Source organism: Hakea prostrata, chromosome 7 (assembly GCF_041222555.1).
Source record: "Hakea prostrata isolate BN-2017 chromosome 7, UWA_Hpros_2, whole genome shotgun sequence".
Taxonomy (NCBI): Eukaryota; Viridiplantae; Streptophyta; class Magnoliopsida; order Proteales; family Proteaceae; genus Hakea; species Hakea prostrata.
Window position 1 is genome coordinate 1835440 of NC_142606.1, and position 15241 is coordinate 1850680.

At 36.5% G+C, this 15241-nt stretch overlaps 1 protein-coding gene and 1 pseudogene across 1 annotated transcript; one reads left to right on the forward strand and one right to left on the reverse strand.

Annotated features, from left to right (window-relative positions):
* Nucleotides 1–1468: 1468 nt before the first annotated feature.
* LOC149008863 (putative ribose-5-phosphate isomerase 2 pseudogene) lies at nucleotides 1469–3090 on the reverse strand (annotated as a pseudogene).
* Nucleotides 3091–6028: 2938 nt separating this feature from the next.
* LOC149008864 (20 kDa chaperonin, chloroplastic-like) lies at nucleotides 6029–12331 on the forward strand. Its single transcript, XM_089163044.1, has 6 exons — nucleotides 6029–6179; nucleotides 6395–6581; nucleotides 11252–11431; nucleotides 11516–11671; nucleotides 11779–11856; nucleotides 11972–12331. The coding sequence occupies exons 2-6, from the start codon at nucleotides 6405–6407 to the stop codon at nucleotides 12143–12145; spliced, it is 765 nt and encodes a 254-aa protein (XP_089019170.1). The 5' UTR covers nucleotides 6029–6179; nucleotides 6395–6404; the 3' UTR covers nucleotides 12146–12331.
* Nucleotides 12332–15241: the final 2910 nt, after the last annotated feature.

Below are 15241 nucleotides of genomic sequence, written 5' to 3' on the forward strand. Positions count from 1 at the left end.
CCGTGACGTGGAGGAAAATGATTGCATTATAATTTTATTTAAAACAAACTTTAGAATCCGTTGAAAGGGTATTTAGCTGCTTTTGTTTTTTTGGGTTACGGTTGAAAAGTGAATCTTTCATATATTTTATATTGAAACCTTAGAGATTTTAGAATCTTTACCCTAAAAAAAGAAAACAGATTTTAGAATCTGAATATTTCTCTCTTTGTGAAAGAAAACATTTATAATAGTTTTATATCATTTTAGAAGAAAAAATTAATGATACGTGTTTGGATCTTCAATCTACATGGAAATTAAGAAAAATATTTAATTAATGATTAGATTATTGACATGTGTGATGGGTCTAATGTCATCAAATTAGGGCTCTTTCATTGAATAGTTTGAAGGGAGCTAAATCTTGAAATATAAATTAAAGTAAAAATTACAAGTTGCACACGTCTAATATTCCATCCAAGATTTTGTTAATTTATGTATAAAATGACCATATTACTCTTATTAGAGTTAAATAGTATCACAACCCCTATTTTAACCCTTGGGTGAAGGGAGATCTCTTCACCTATCATCAACCTATATTTGGTAGGAAACCATTAAACCCCTCCCTTGCCGACAACCCCACCTATCACTTTTCTCTCTCTTTTGTCGGAAATCAACCCACTGCAATCTTCTTGTTATCACAAGTGCAATTTCGTTGCTATACAAAGATGCAACCTAGTTTACCGAGCGGAAAATCTAAGATAGATCAATCCATAAGTCAAAGTTTCCAAAAAAATAACAGTTTCACTCTTAAACGTCTTTTTTTTTTTAGTGTAGTTTCTTCCATTTATGTTCTTTAGTCTTTGCTAAGAAAGTTTTCATCCCTTCTCCTTCAATTTGATATCTTGGTATCTTTGATTGACTTATTTATTTGCTCTTTCCAAGAACTTATTCAAATTGCCTTCTTCAATCCTTTAAAATTTGCCAACCAATATCATCCATGATACATCCCTTCCTATAACATTTTTTTAACTTTCTTTCTTTTTATTCCAAAAATGTTATTAATTTTTTGATTTTGTGGAACAAGGGTTTTACCTTTTGTAGTTCATGTTGTCGAATTCACTCCTGCTATAGTCATTTCTATGGACAGCAGAAGAAGAATTTCTAAGAGAAATTTTAGGCGAGGGGGAGATTTTCCTGCAAGAGTTGGGGTGGTTTTTGGTGAATGGTAGGTAAGAGATGGGCACGACACCTAAGGATTGGGTATAGGAGATTTCAAATAGAGATAGTTATATCATTTGACTCTAATGAGAGTAATATGTTCATTTTATTCATAAATTAATAGAATCTTATAATGAAATGTTAGGAATGTGCAACTTATAATTTGAAAATGTGAAATCTGTAATTTAGGACACTAGAGCGTATAACTCAAAGTTTAAGTCCTACTAAAGTGTGTAATCTGTAATTTGCTCAAAATCTAAATTTAACAAAAGATCCTTAAATCTTTAACAAATAAAAATCTTAAAATCTGAATCTTTCTCCAAAGAAAACATAAATTTTAAATTTATACTATTTTTTATGGCAAAATTAATCATACATGATCAATGAGGAGTCTGGATATTCTTTGCACATAAAAAGGAAAATTTTCAATAAATAATGATTGGATTATTTACATGTGTTTAATCTTAAATCAATGTAATTTTCTTTCTATGTAAAAAAAAGATAACTCTTCAAACAAGCCCTCTCGCACTGAATACTTTTCAAGGTAACCAAATCAAATATAGTAAGATCCATTATTGTTCATTGGTCTTACAAGAACAGTGTTTGCCGCATAAAGACTTCCGCCTTTGGACTTTGCATATATTGAATGAAAGTCAATGAGGATTTTTGGCAATTCAGTAAATGAACAAGATTCTGCAAATGAATCGTCACCATGGTTATTTTCTATCTAAGAAGACAAGTGATATTTGTCAGCTATACATATTAATCACCTTGAATCTTCTTCTACTTTGATCCCAGCTACTTCAAGAAGAAAAATCTAATTCCAGGTGAGAATTCATTAAAACACCCATTTACACATTAAGCTATTTCATGGAAAACTCCCCTGTAACAAACAAATTAATAGTGAATGAGTTAAGAGATCATCTTCCAAGCTTACTTGTTCTTCACGGTGACTCCTAGCTTGCTTGCAACAATCACAGCTGTGGACATGTTGAGAAACATGCCGTGCTCAACAACACCTGTAACTCTAAGAATTGAATCGCTAGCAGCATTTAAATCTCTAATCTTCTTCTCAAAATACAATTCCACAATGTAATTCCCATTATCTGTCATAAAGGGCTCATCATCACTACCTTTCCCAGAAGTTCTCAGCTTTGCAACACAACCACAATCCTGAAACAATCTCTGCAACTTCTCTCTCGTGAATTTCCAGCAGAAAGGCACAATCTCAACCGGGAGGGCATGAAAGCTCCAACCCAAATAGGGCACCATCTTCGATTCATCAACAATGACGATAAATTTCCTGCAAGCACCCTCAATCATCTTCTCTCTCAACAGAGACCCACCTCGACCCTTGACGAGATTGAGATAAGGATCAACCTCATCGGCACCATCAATGGCAAGATCAATCACCGGATGCGAATCAAGATCCGAAAGAGGAATCCCTAACGAAATCGCCAGTTCTTGGGTTTTCTTTGAAGTGGGTATTCCAACGATGTTCTTCAATTTCCCCTCTTGCAGAAGCTCTGCTATTCGTTCCACTGCAAATTTAGCAGTAGACCCAGATCCTAACCCTAAAACCATTCCTGATTCCACGAACTCAACAGCTCTAAACGCAGCGATGCGCTTCAATTCGTCCTGAGTTGGGAATAAAGAAAGAGTCGACGGCGGAACAGGAGTTGATGAAGAAGAGGAGCAAACCATTATAGGTTTCTCCACGAAACGGGAGAAAGCGATCGTCATATTAAAATTCTTGTACGCAAATCAATGAGCATTGGAAATGGGAATTGAAAAGCAGGAAATTTATAGGAGAGGGGAATTGCAGATAAGATCTGAACAAATTATGGACTTGCGTGACTGTTTTGTTCTAAGGAATTAAACGAGCAAAACACGTTAATCATTGGAGACTTTTTCTGTTTATTTTTCAGAAAGCTTGTAGATTTTATAATTTTTTCAACACGGGATAATTGTGTTACGGAATAAAATTCATTTCTCAAACTAAAATTTTCCGATAATTTCGACTGAATTTTGGGGGAAAAAAATATATTGATTGGGATAACGTGTGGAGTATAGAATGAATCGGATGATTCGGATCATTAATTTTGGTCGAGTCAAATGAAACAATGTATTATTGCCTAATTCATTATTAATTTAAAGCATTTTTTAACTTTAAATTCTATCTACTCAAATTTTTTTTTTTTTTTTTTACGAAGACGGAGTTAAACAACCCAAAAGAATAAATAGAAAACTTAACTTAAACCAGACTCTTTATCCACCATGAGAATTCCTTCTAACCCAGCTGGAGGATCTGGGAAGAAAACTCATGGGTCTAAGGGACAAATGTTGCACCCTAGACATTCAATCAGTAACTTTGTTTGCTTCTCTACTAACATGAATTGCACCAAAGACATTCAATCAGCAGCTTTGTTTGCTTCTCTACCAAGATGAACAAACATCACATTTCCATTAACGCTGGAAAGGATTTTTATTTCTTCAATGAGGCGAATAATACAAAATATTCATAAAAAATTTAACTTGAGCATCATGGAAGGATTGCATAGTTCGATGCTTCCAATAGCATATGTAATAGTCTTATTCTGACGCTAGTTTAAAACTATGATTTAAAAAAAAAATTAAATTGAGTAGATAGAAAGTCATATTTTAATTCTAACACAACTTGTTTTTTTTTTCGACTCCCCATATTTTGTTTGATTAAAAGCATGAAATGCTCCGGTGTAATCCATTTTTGAGACAATATTTTTTCCTGTATTTTTTACATTATTTGAATTACATTATTTTATTCAATTTACACATATTTATTCCATAAAAAAAAAACATAATTTATCTTGTTTGGATTTGACAGGCAAATTTATCTGGTTTCTATTTTTTTTTTTTTTTTGTTTGCCTACCTCAATTTTTTAAACCGGTGGTTCGACATGGTCGCACACCTGTCTATGGTGGGTGAGTCTCCCAGTGGGAATTTTTTACATCCACAATGATTCGATATCGAAACCTTGCTTAAGCGAACCAAGCTACTTACCACTTGGACCAACCCCGTTGGTTTTTATCTAATTTCTTTAAAATTAAAAAAGAAAAAAAAGTTAGAAATTTTTTTTTTAATATTTTTAATTATGATATAAATAAGAAACTTATTATGAGTTGTAAGTGACCCTTATAGATAAAAAATATTGGATAATTAAACTTAAGTGGTTGGAATAAAATGCATAAAGAAGATAATGATTCTTTTTGGAGAAGGTGTCAACTAGTTATCACATCGAGAGAAGAAGAAAGATGTTATTCATTGGTTGGCTTAAATTTATTTGATAATATATTTTTAAATTAACAGAAATAATATTAAAAATAAAAAAAAAAAAGAGAATGGAAAGTGGGATTTTGAGGACTAAGTGATAACTGGTGAATTCACACTCAAGTCAGCCTACTACGTGCTATGTAACAATCAAAAGATGATAATGGCAGCAAAGCGGTCGACCTCAATCAATGGATAAATATGTTATGTGAATGCCTTGGCCTCAAGTAAAAACTATGCTAAATATAACTCCAATATTGATCCAAGCTGTGGTATTTGTGGTGCAGGGATCAAAATAATGGAACATATATATGTGTATATATATTTTTTTTTTTCTTCTTTTCTGCATTCCCCCTTTTGCACGAGGAATTTGGTTTGCCTTCCCTCTCTGTCTTAGGATCTCGGTTGATCTAACATTGAAGTTGAAGTTCTCTCGTTAGATATAATTTTGAAAATCCTTTGATGTTGTGGATAAGTAGGAAAGCTAGGTGATCACTTGTTATATTTCTTACCTATGTTGGTTTATTTAGAGCACACGGAACATGAAGGCTTTTGGGAAAAGATCGTGGACTCAAGAGAAAGTCTTGCTTATAGTAACAAAAGCTTCACCAGAATTCCTTGCAGGAAGAACCCCTAATTTGAAGGTGAAATAACAATAGGCAAATTCATAGTCACACCCCAACTAGATTTACAATTAAGATTATTTGCAATGCATTTAAGAATCTTATTTCAGCTAAACGAAGATTGGAATTGTTACTTGAGATAAAAAAGGAAAAGTCCTAGTTGCACACTTAGATTTGTTGCCATTTGATCAAAATTAGCATAGCATAAGCTTTCTTAGTGAGACGAGGCTTAATAGAAGACGTTGCCCTTGAAGTGGATGACCTAATCATTGAATTTAATTGTCTTGATGTTATTCGGACGATTAAAAGGGACCAAGCTGCCATCACTAGTGATTCCGATTGTGAAGGATATTGGGGGCGTTTGGTTCCGCGTTTCCCTAAAATTAGAAAAAAAAATCATGTTTGATTCAAAGTTGAGTTGGAATTTAGGTTCAGTTGGAATCCACATTTTACACTAAAAATTGGAATCACTTGAGGTGGTTTCCAAATAGACTCACCCTTTGGAAACCACATATAAATACGAGTGTTGAATCACCATTATCGTGAAATCCGGAAACGGGTTCTCGTTCTCGCAAAGTCTCTTCGTCGTCCAGGTGCTAAGGTTCTCTTTCTTGTGAGTCTCTTCCGTGGCCTAGATTTGTGTTCAATAAATAAAAAAAAAAAAGAAAAAAAAAGTGTTCCTGTATAACGTAAAGCGATGCAACATCAATTTATCGGGTCAGTTACAAACCTCAACTGAACGACTAGACAGTTCTAGACAGACTAGACTTTAACGGTTTGGTTCTGTTTTTCGTTCAACTTTATCACCAAAACGAAACGGGCGCCCTGGGACAAAACCGGTGGATCCGATCCATTAGATCCGACTGTATCCGTTAGTTGAAATGCTCCAGAAACATCTATCGTCTTCTTCGATAAAACCCATTAGAGCAGCACTTCGAGACCATTCTAGGGTTTTATCTTCGTTACTCTACTCTGTTGCCTTTTTCCAACGCAAGGATATTTCGTCTCTAAGCTCGATTAAGGGTTGTATTCCTTCCATTCTTGCTATATTCTTGGTAAGATGAAAAAAATTCAGAGTCGATTTATATTACATTTTCATTTCTGAATCCTGAATCCTGAATCTTGTAGTGTTTCTTCCGAACTACCATTGTGATTCGTACTTCTTTTTAACCAATTCTATTGTTGTTGTAGTATTTTAATTTTAAGTACATGTTTTTTTTTTGGGGGTTTACATATTTCGACCCTATCTAAAGCGTTTGATATTTCTTAGGAATCCGGCCATGGCTACGCTTCAGTTGGCTTCCTCCTCCATTTCAACTAAGGGGCTTCCATCGTTTCAAGGGCTTCGTCAATCAAGTGTTTCTCTTTCTGTTGTCGCTCCATCCCGCAAAGGTTTCGAGCAGAGGCCATTGCGAGTAGGGCTCATTGTGAGAGCTGCAACTGTTGTTGCACCAAAGGTTTCATCTCTCTCCTCTCTGAATTCCAGTAATGGTTATTATTGTTGTTTTCAAAGTAACTCTGCACTATAATTGACGGATTTGTGTGTGATGAATTGGTGTTTGACTGATAACATTTTATTTAGTGGCAAACCAGCGAAGCATCTGATTGTAGTAGCTTATATATCTTTATTATCTGTCAAGGATTAGCGGACAATGGAATTTGTACATATGATTTGAGAATCTGTCGGAGTTCTGTGTTGCCTTACTTTACGTGTGCCATTGGAATCTTCATGTTCTCTGTGCGTTTAAGAAAAGTACATTCTCTTTTCTTAAAAGAAATTACTACCTTAAGGTTTTCAGATTAGGATATTGTTGCTCCTGAATCTACTATGTGCGGGTGGAAAATAACCTGAGACAACTTCAAATCAGTAGGCTGCACAATTAGAACCGGAAGAGTGGGCTGCCTTAGTGGATGGGAAGCCACCTCAGATGATCTAGTAAGATTCTGGATAACACAATTCCTCGTAGTGAGGAGTTAAAGCTCAAATCACGCTGAATTCCTGTGGTAGTTGCAGGAGAATTAATGCTAGATTTTAATGCTAGATTTTAACTTGGTTTACCTTGCTTCTTTTGTCCTTTACCTTTATACTAAGGTTTCATGTCATTCCTACTGGAGAATATTTCCATCCTCCCTTAGATTAACATATGCCAAATAAAGGGCCTGGATTGATTATAACACCTAGCTTGTTGGAAAAGCCAAAGTCCAAATCATATTGGAGAAGTTAAGGGCTTGATATACCTGGCCCCAGATATTATCAAGAATACAAACCCACGTAATCCCTTGATTTGATGTATTCACTTGTAAACTCCAGATAGATCATCAAGAAGCAGTCCCAAGGAGATCATGATAGATTAATACCCTTATGATGAACGTTAAGTACTCAGAGTAGTGGAATAGAGCATTAAATGCTGAATTTAATGCTGTGACACGTCTTTAGTCAGATTCCAGTTGGGTCTCAAGGGGGCTTATGTTATGCCATAATTTCTTAGACCAACGGATCTGGGTAAATCGTTCGGCTTGGTGCGCGTTGTTTCGGTTTCGACCTAGTTTTAAGGAGCATCAAAGAACCGGTTGACGTATTCTTTCCGGCAAGTGACTTATCAAGGAGATCACCTTTATGACTGAGCCACGTGGACATGGGGACATGATGGAATAGGTGTCTAAAAGATATCTTTTGATATGTTACTTCTCGGAAGAGATAGTACGGACTTGGAAGACAGCTAGAGTCTGAGTAAAGACGCGTCAGAACATTAAATTCGGCATTTAATGCTTTGCTCCACTATCCTGAGCATTTAACGTTCATCATAAGGGTAGTAATCTATCATAATCTCCTTGGGACTACTTCTTGATGATCTGTCTACTTCTTAATGATCAGTCTGGAGTTTTACAAGTGAACATGTCAAATCAAGGGATTATGTGGATTTGTATTCTTTATAGTATATGGGGTCAAGTGTATCAAGTCCTTAACTTCTTCAAGAAGATTTGGACTTTGGTTTCTCCAACAGGTTAGGCGTTACAATCAATCCATGCCCTTTATATGGCATATGCTAATCTAAGGAAGGATCAAGGATGAGAATCTTCTCCGGGGGGGACGACATGAAACCTATGTTAAAAGAAGGAAGGTAAGTCAAGCTAAAGTCTGGCATTAATTCTCCTACAACTACCCTAGGAATTCAATGTGCTTTGAGTTTTAACTCCTCACTACAAGGAATTGTGTTATCTGGAATCTGACTAGATCGTTTGAGGTGGCTTCCCGTCCATAGAGGCGGCCTACTCTTACGGTTCTTATTGTGTGCAGACTACTGATTTGAAGTTGACTCAGGTTACTTTCAAACCAACCTTGGAGCAGAGCAGATTCAGGAGCAACATATATTTAGTTGAGATAGGGTGCCATTGGTTTCAATGACTTATTTTTAGTAAAGCGTGTGTCTATATATGACTTAGGATTTTATGTGTTAATGAGCTGGTGCATGAACCTTTAAGTTCTGCTCACATACAGCCTTGTGTTCAATTCAACTAATTCTGACCCAATTAGTTGCAGCCTGCTACTTGGATCCCTGTTATTAGTTCAGTGTGCGAGTCCTCTCAGCTATTCTTCTAGATTTGGTTAGATCTACATCTAGCTATGTTAGCTCCTTATGTCTGGGTCATTTCATCGTCACCCTATGCTCAAGCATTCAAAGGCTTTCATTACAAATCTCTACACCACTTCAAATTATTTTCTTGCAACTTTTCATTGTGAGAGATACTCATAGATTAGCCTTTATTTTGTAAATTCCTTATTTTTTATCTTCTTTGATTTTACCACCAACCAATCTCAACACCTGGCCCTATATTGTGGGGACAGTTCTACTGGAAGTGCTGTTGTAGAATTTGTGTATTTATTCTAACTTGATGAGTTAACTGTTGTTTTAGTCTTACCTTGATTAGATGCTAGCCTGCCCATCTGCATGCTTGCAGGCAGCTGGCTTTTATACTTCATCTTTCGTTGCCAGGGTGTTTTCTGAAAAACTGAACTGATCTTGTGCTAATAAATCTATAGACTCCGGAAAAATAGATATCCAATTGGATATCACCCCAAATGAACACCGATGATATTTAAATTTTAGTATCGCGAGTTTTGGTTGTCATGTTTGATGGTAAAAGAGTTTAACTATCTTGCTATATTATAAGATTTTGATTGTATTAAATTTAAACTGAAGTATCACAGTGTGTCTTAACCCAACTTAATCTGTTGGATGTCTTACTTGTATATCATTAAAAAAAGAAGAAGTCATTTTCTCTTGACCTAGGATAGTTGAGTTTGTTGTGGCCATAGCTACTTATGATGGTAGACAACTTTATTTAGCATGTGAACTATAACAATCCAAGGAATAATCATAGAGTTGAACAGGAAAATATCTGGGAAAATTTTGTAGCTATAAAAAATCATCCATGAATCCTGAGATATGCGAAAAGTTCAAGTACCAAGAAAATTTTCCATTATGCAATCTCAACCAGTAGAATTACCTAGGGTGTAATGTTTATATGAAGATATGGTTGAGGTAGTTATTCATTGGTTATTGATGTTTTCTTTGTGCTGGCTGAGCATGTTCATAAATTTTGTTTGATTAGTAACTACAATCCAAATCGTTAAGGAAATGTTTTGGTCTGATTTGGGTCTTCGATTGTTCACTGGCATGGTGATCTGAATTTGAATCTGATCAGGGTTTTAATATCTGTCTACCTGAGCAATTCTTAAAAGCAGGGGTCTGCAGTAGCAATACTGTCATGCACTATGTATTCCCAGTCTGTGGTATCTTGGTGCTGATTTAATTTTGTAAAGTAATTGCACATGAAACAAGTCTTTGACCCAAAAAAAAGGAAGACTGGTGTTCCCGTCCCTCTTTAATGAAGCAATTATGTTTTCAAAAATTTATATCAACATTTTAAATATTAAAATTTAATGCTAGTATCTAAGATGTGTGCTTTTCATCGGATTAATTATTTATAGGTCCAGAAGGGTGAACCCAGATTCTTTCCATTTGGTTATTGGGTCATCCCTCATCAGATCCGAGCATGATCAGATTGGACATCCAATGCTTTATCAGATGATAAAAATAGGTTGCACATCCATTGGACCTGATCAAAGTGACTAAGATGCCTTACTATGAAATGATGACAGAAACCTAGCTTGACAATATCTTTTCTTTCTTCTTTTAGATGTAAGGTTTTTATGTGTTGGTAACATTGCTAGCTTATGATCATGGTTGTCAAGGTGATAGAAGGCAACAAAAACCTAGGCGACACCAAGCAAGGTGACAAGGTGACAAGGTGACACCAAGTAACCTTGACCCAAAGATGGGCCAAGGCACCTAGGTCGCTGCCAAGGCGGAAGCTTTGACAACCATGCTTATGATACAATAGATCCAAGATTAACAGATTTGTGGTTCCGTGTCAGAAGATACTGCCTTGAAATGTTTGATAATAGTAGTAATGACATAGTTTACAGTCCATTTATATCTCATGCATTGTCTGTGGATCAGTGTTTAAAAAACCTACACTGGATTACTTTCAGTTCTTCCATACCCATGGCTTTTTATGGAATGAATCTCTTCGCTTGGAATGAATATGGAGCTGGGTAAGTTTAGCTGTTTGACTATCCACGAAAATAGTTTTATCAACCTTCTATTCTTTGTATTACTTAGCCAACTAACTTATTGTCATTATGACTCATATAACTCAAAAATGGTTTTGACATTCATAAGCAACAGGAGAAGGTCCGATGGAAAAAGGTGATTTCTGAAGGGTGCTTTTTTCCTGCTTTATAATATCGATAGGTATCCAAAGATCAATAGGTTAAGGGTCAATGCTTGGTGTATGGAGTTCTGGTGTAGGTTATGGTAAAGCAGCCATTTTTATGGGCTGTTGTTTTTGGGTTTAATGTCTACTACAGGGGCCTGTGGTCATTCCATCTCTGCCTGTTCTCATTTGACTGTTTGTGGTATTAATGTCTACAACAGGGGCCTGTGGTTCATCCCATTACTGCCTGTTCTCTTTTGACTGTTTGTGTGATTAATGTTTACTACGGGTGCCTGTGGGTCATCCCATTACTGCCTGTTCTCATTTGACTGGTTGTGTTGTGCAGTATACTTCCATTAAGCCATTGGGTGACAGATTGCTAGTAAAGATCAAGACAGTAGAGGAAAAGACAGCTGGTGGTATACTTCTCCCTTCAACTGCTCAGACAAAACCTCAAGGAGGTGAAGTTGTAGCTGTTGGAGAGGGTAGGACGATTGGTAAAACCAAAGTGGACATCAGTTTGAAGGTGATTGTCAGGGTCGATGGTCTTTTGTGCTAATGTCTTAGTTCTTGAGTATGTTTCGCTGAAAATAGTTCCTATATTTTTCAGACTGGCAGCCAGATAGTTTACTCAAAGTATGCGGGTACGGAATTGGAGTTCAATGGAGCAAACCATATGCTTGTGAAGGAGGATGACATTGTTGGTATCCTTGAGACAGATGATATCAAAGATATGAAGCCTCTGAACGACCGTGTTCTAATCAAGGTATTTTCCTCCGTGTTACTTTTCTACGGTTGTTGTTTCACTTAGAATAATTTCAGAAATAGTAGAAGTTTCCCTCTGTACCGACCTTGTGTTGTATCTTGTTTCAGGTTGCGGAAGTGGAGGATAAGACTGCTGGAGGTTTGTTGCTGACAGAGGCTGCTAAGGAGAAGCCTTCCATTGGCACGGTAACATGCGACCCCTTGGCCTGTTTTACCAACCAGAATTTCTCACAGGGTTGATCGGAGTAATGTAATGTGGTGGCATGTCCAACCTAACCACTTGTTGGTTGCATTGAAACAGGTAGTTGCAGTCGGACCTGGTCCACTGGATGAGGAAGGCAATCGAAAGCCATTAACAGTGTCACCTGGGAACACGGTTTTGTACTCAAAATATGCAGGGAATGACTTCAAGAGCCCAGATGGTAGTGACTACATTGCTCTTAGAGCATCGGATGTGATGGCTGTGCTTTCATAGATTTGATTGGTAGAGTGGCATTATTTGCGAGGATTTTGTGGCAAGATTGTATTAGGAGGCAAGTCGTGTTTAAATTATGACTACAAATATGAGTTCCTAGCGTTATCGCTTGGAATATTCTGAGTTGAACTTTAGAAGTTGAATGAAAACTAATTTTTTTGACCGTGTAGTCAGTCAATTTGCTTCTTGCTTTCGTCTTCTTCATTTTTTTTATGGGTTGCGGTTTTGGGTTCATTTCTCTTTTTGACAATTATTTTAATGTGGATGTTAATTTGCTAAAAATGCCCATTACTGAACTGTTGCATCAACTTGTTACCGTTCCCCACCCGGCCACCCCCCACTAAGGAAAAAAAAAAAAAAAAGAAAAAAAGAAGAAAGAAAAAAAGAAAGCAGAAAGAAAAGGAGGCGCGTTTCCCCACCCCGACTGAAAAAAAAAAAAGAATAAAAAAGAAGAAAGAAAGAAAGAGAGGGGCTGTTGCATCAAAATTCTCTCTAGTGTGTTTTGACAATTCTTTACCCGGCGATGGAGGGGGGAGTGGAATCCGGATCTTTTCCCCGTTCGGGGAGCACTCTGTGCTCTCCCATGGCTTCCTGACCACAAACATTAGTGGGTCCCACTGGTGAAAAAAAATTTTTTTTTTTTTTATTTTATCCAAAAAGTGTTTTTTACCGTGGGTCCCACTGATGTGGTCAAGAAGCGTGGGGGAGCACTTTGTGCTCTCCGTACGGGTCGCTGATCTTTCTGGATTCTGGGTTGAAGTCGGTAGGTTTTTTTCTCTGTCGGAGATATGGCACAAACCGCTTTGAATATGTTGAATTGAAACGTACAGTCAAAGGTTTTTTTTTGGTACGAACGAACATTCAAAGGTTAGCCAAAACCAAAGTGCCTTCGTACCTGGTAGTGTGATAACATATATCATGCACATGAGTATTTACATTTCTTAAAGAAATCTCAATCCAAGTTTGGATATATGGTTCTAGAACTGAATCTATGTAAAGCTTGTGATAAATTAGAGTGATCATTTATTGAGGACACTTTGAAGCACTTGGGTTTTGTTGACCAATGAGTTCAATGGGTTGTGTAGTGCATTTCAACTATTACCTTTCAAATCAAGATTAATGGTTCCCTCTCCCGTTTCATTATTCTTCAAAGGAGAATCTGATAGGGTTGTCCACTAAGTCTGTATACTTTTATCTTGTGTCAAGATACCCTCACCAAAAGTGCTCATCCTCCAGCAGAGGCATTCCTAGATTATCGAGGATTAAGTTGTTTCATTAGGGTCCTAAAGTGAATCATTTATTTCTTGCTAATGATTGTATGTTGTTTTCCCCTGTCTCCAATCAAAATGCACAAACCATTGTGGCCATTCTTTAGGAGTATGAATAGGTATCCAACCTCCATATAAACTCTAATAAGTCTGTTGTCCTTTTTAGTAGAAGAACTCGTCTTAATATCATATTTAATTTGATCATTATTCTTGATTGAAAGAAAGTGCAATCACATGGCACATACTAATTAGGGCTCACATCCTCCATAGGAAAATCTAAGGTCCAGACATTTTCTTTCATCCTAGACAGGATTAATTCTAAATCATTTGGGTGGTGGGAAAAACTTTTCCCCTCGAGGTAAATAAGTCCTTATTAAAGCTGTGGCCTTTGCCAATCATGAAATTGGAAGCGTTTCGGGATGGTTTACTTCTAGCAAAGTTTTTTGGGATCTCTAAAATACATGTTCACTAAGATTTCAAGCCTGCTGTTCAGACGTTTCATGGAGTTAAAAACTCGCTTAATTGGATGTGTTTAAGTCTCATATATAAGATTTCATTTTGTCTTAGACTTTCATCTTGTCCAATTCTCTTATATATTTTTAGGTCTTAGTAATGTTTTTGCTGATTATTTGGCTAGATGCACCAATCTTTTTAGGCTTCTTCGGCACTGGTGGGCCATTCCACATCTTTTGTTGTTTCCCCCTTTTTGTTGACTTCTTCTCCTAATGAAATTTTCAATCTGTTGACCAAAAAAAAAACTCTCCATGGGAAACGAATGACGCCGTCAAGTGCGGAGACATCTTTCAAGTTTCAACTTCAGATAGAAGCTTGGGAGATATTAGTTTAAATCCTCTACTGGGAATTGATGTCTCTATGGGAACTTGGGAGAATGTGGCTTTTGCACTTAGTTTAAAGCCATATTTCAGACGTATAATAATGCAGTTTTAAATTAACTTCCAACGTTTGTAGAATCTTCTTTTACTTCTTAGCAAAAACAAATTCGATCTTCTTTTCCTCTTACATTAATTGAATGAAATTCTACAAGAAGGGAAGATCTGCTCCGCCTCTTTGAAGACAGGCGCACAGGACCACTTTCTAACTCTGGACCTGCTGTATGGATTCATTCTTATTTCTTACTTACCAAAAGAGAAATTGCTTTCTGGATTTATAAATTTACTAACTCAATGGAAAAGTATGGTTGGCTATGAATTGGGGTGCTACACGCTTACATTTTCATATATAAAAATCAAGTTATTGGTAGCATGCTGGGCTTTCAGTTAGGTGGCTTTGTCTTTTAGATTTCTTGAAGAACCCAGGAGAGTCGTCAGTATCATTCGTAAAAGTCTGTTACTGTGACGGCGGCAGGAGAAGGAAATTTTTACTGAGACTCTATGCTTGCTTCTAATTTGCTTGGATCCTTAATGCCTTAATAATATTCTATTCTAATATGATTATCTTTACGTAAATAACTTGACGTACTTGTTCCAAATCTTCTGTAGTCAAATTCAACCATTAAAGTTGATTTCCCACCCTTTGTGGAGACCACCGCTCTAAGATACAGGGACCATGGTTGGTACAGAAGAAATTGACCCGTGTGGTTAATGTCATTAGAGAGAATGTTAATCGTTAATTGCATTCACATTAGATGAACTGCAATGTGATTGGTTATTTGATGAACACATAGTAATTAATGCTATCGATTCCTTGATTACCAGTCATCCTTAACTATACATCTTAGCAATCCTCCATTATAAAGCAGAGTAGAATATACTTTCGAATGAAGTTATAGTTTGAATGCCATGCAACCTTTCTCCAAATTTTTTTTTAT

Bases quoted from the DNA above. Each gene is read 5' to 3' on its own strand.
- LOC149008864 (XM_089163044.1), top strand. From the start codon at position 6,405: ATGGCTACGCTTCAGTTGGCTTCCTCCTCCATTTCAACTAAGGGGCTT. The intron at 11,432-11,515 runs GTGATTGTCAGG...TATATTTTTCAG, and splicing joins AAGTGGACATCAGTTTGAAG to ACTGGCAGCCAGATAGTTTA. The intron at 11,672-11,778 runs GTATTTTCCTCC...ATCTTGTTTCAG, and splicing joins ACGACCGTGTTCTAATCAAG to GTTGCGGAAGTGGAGGATAA.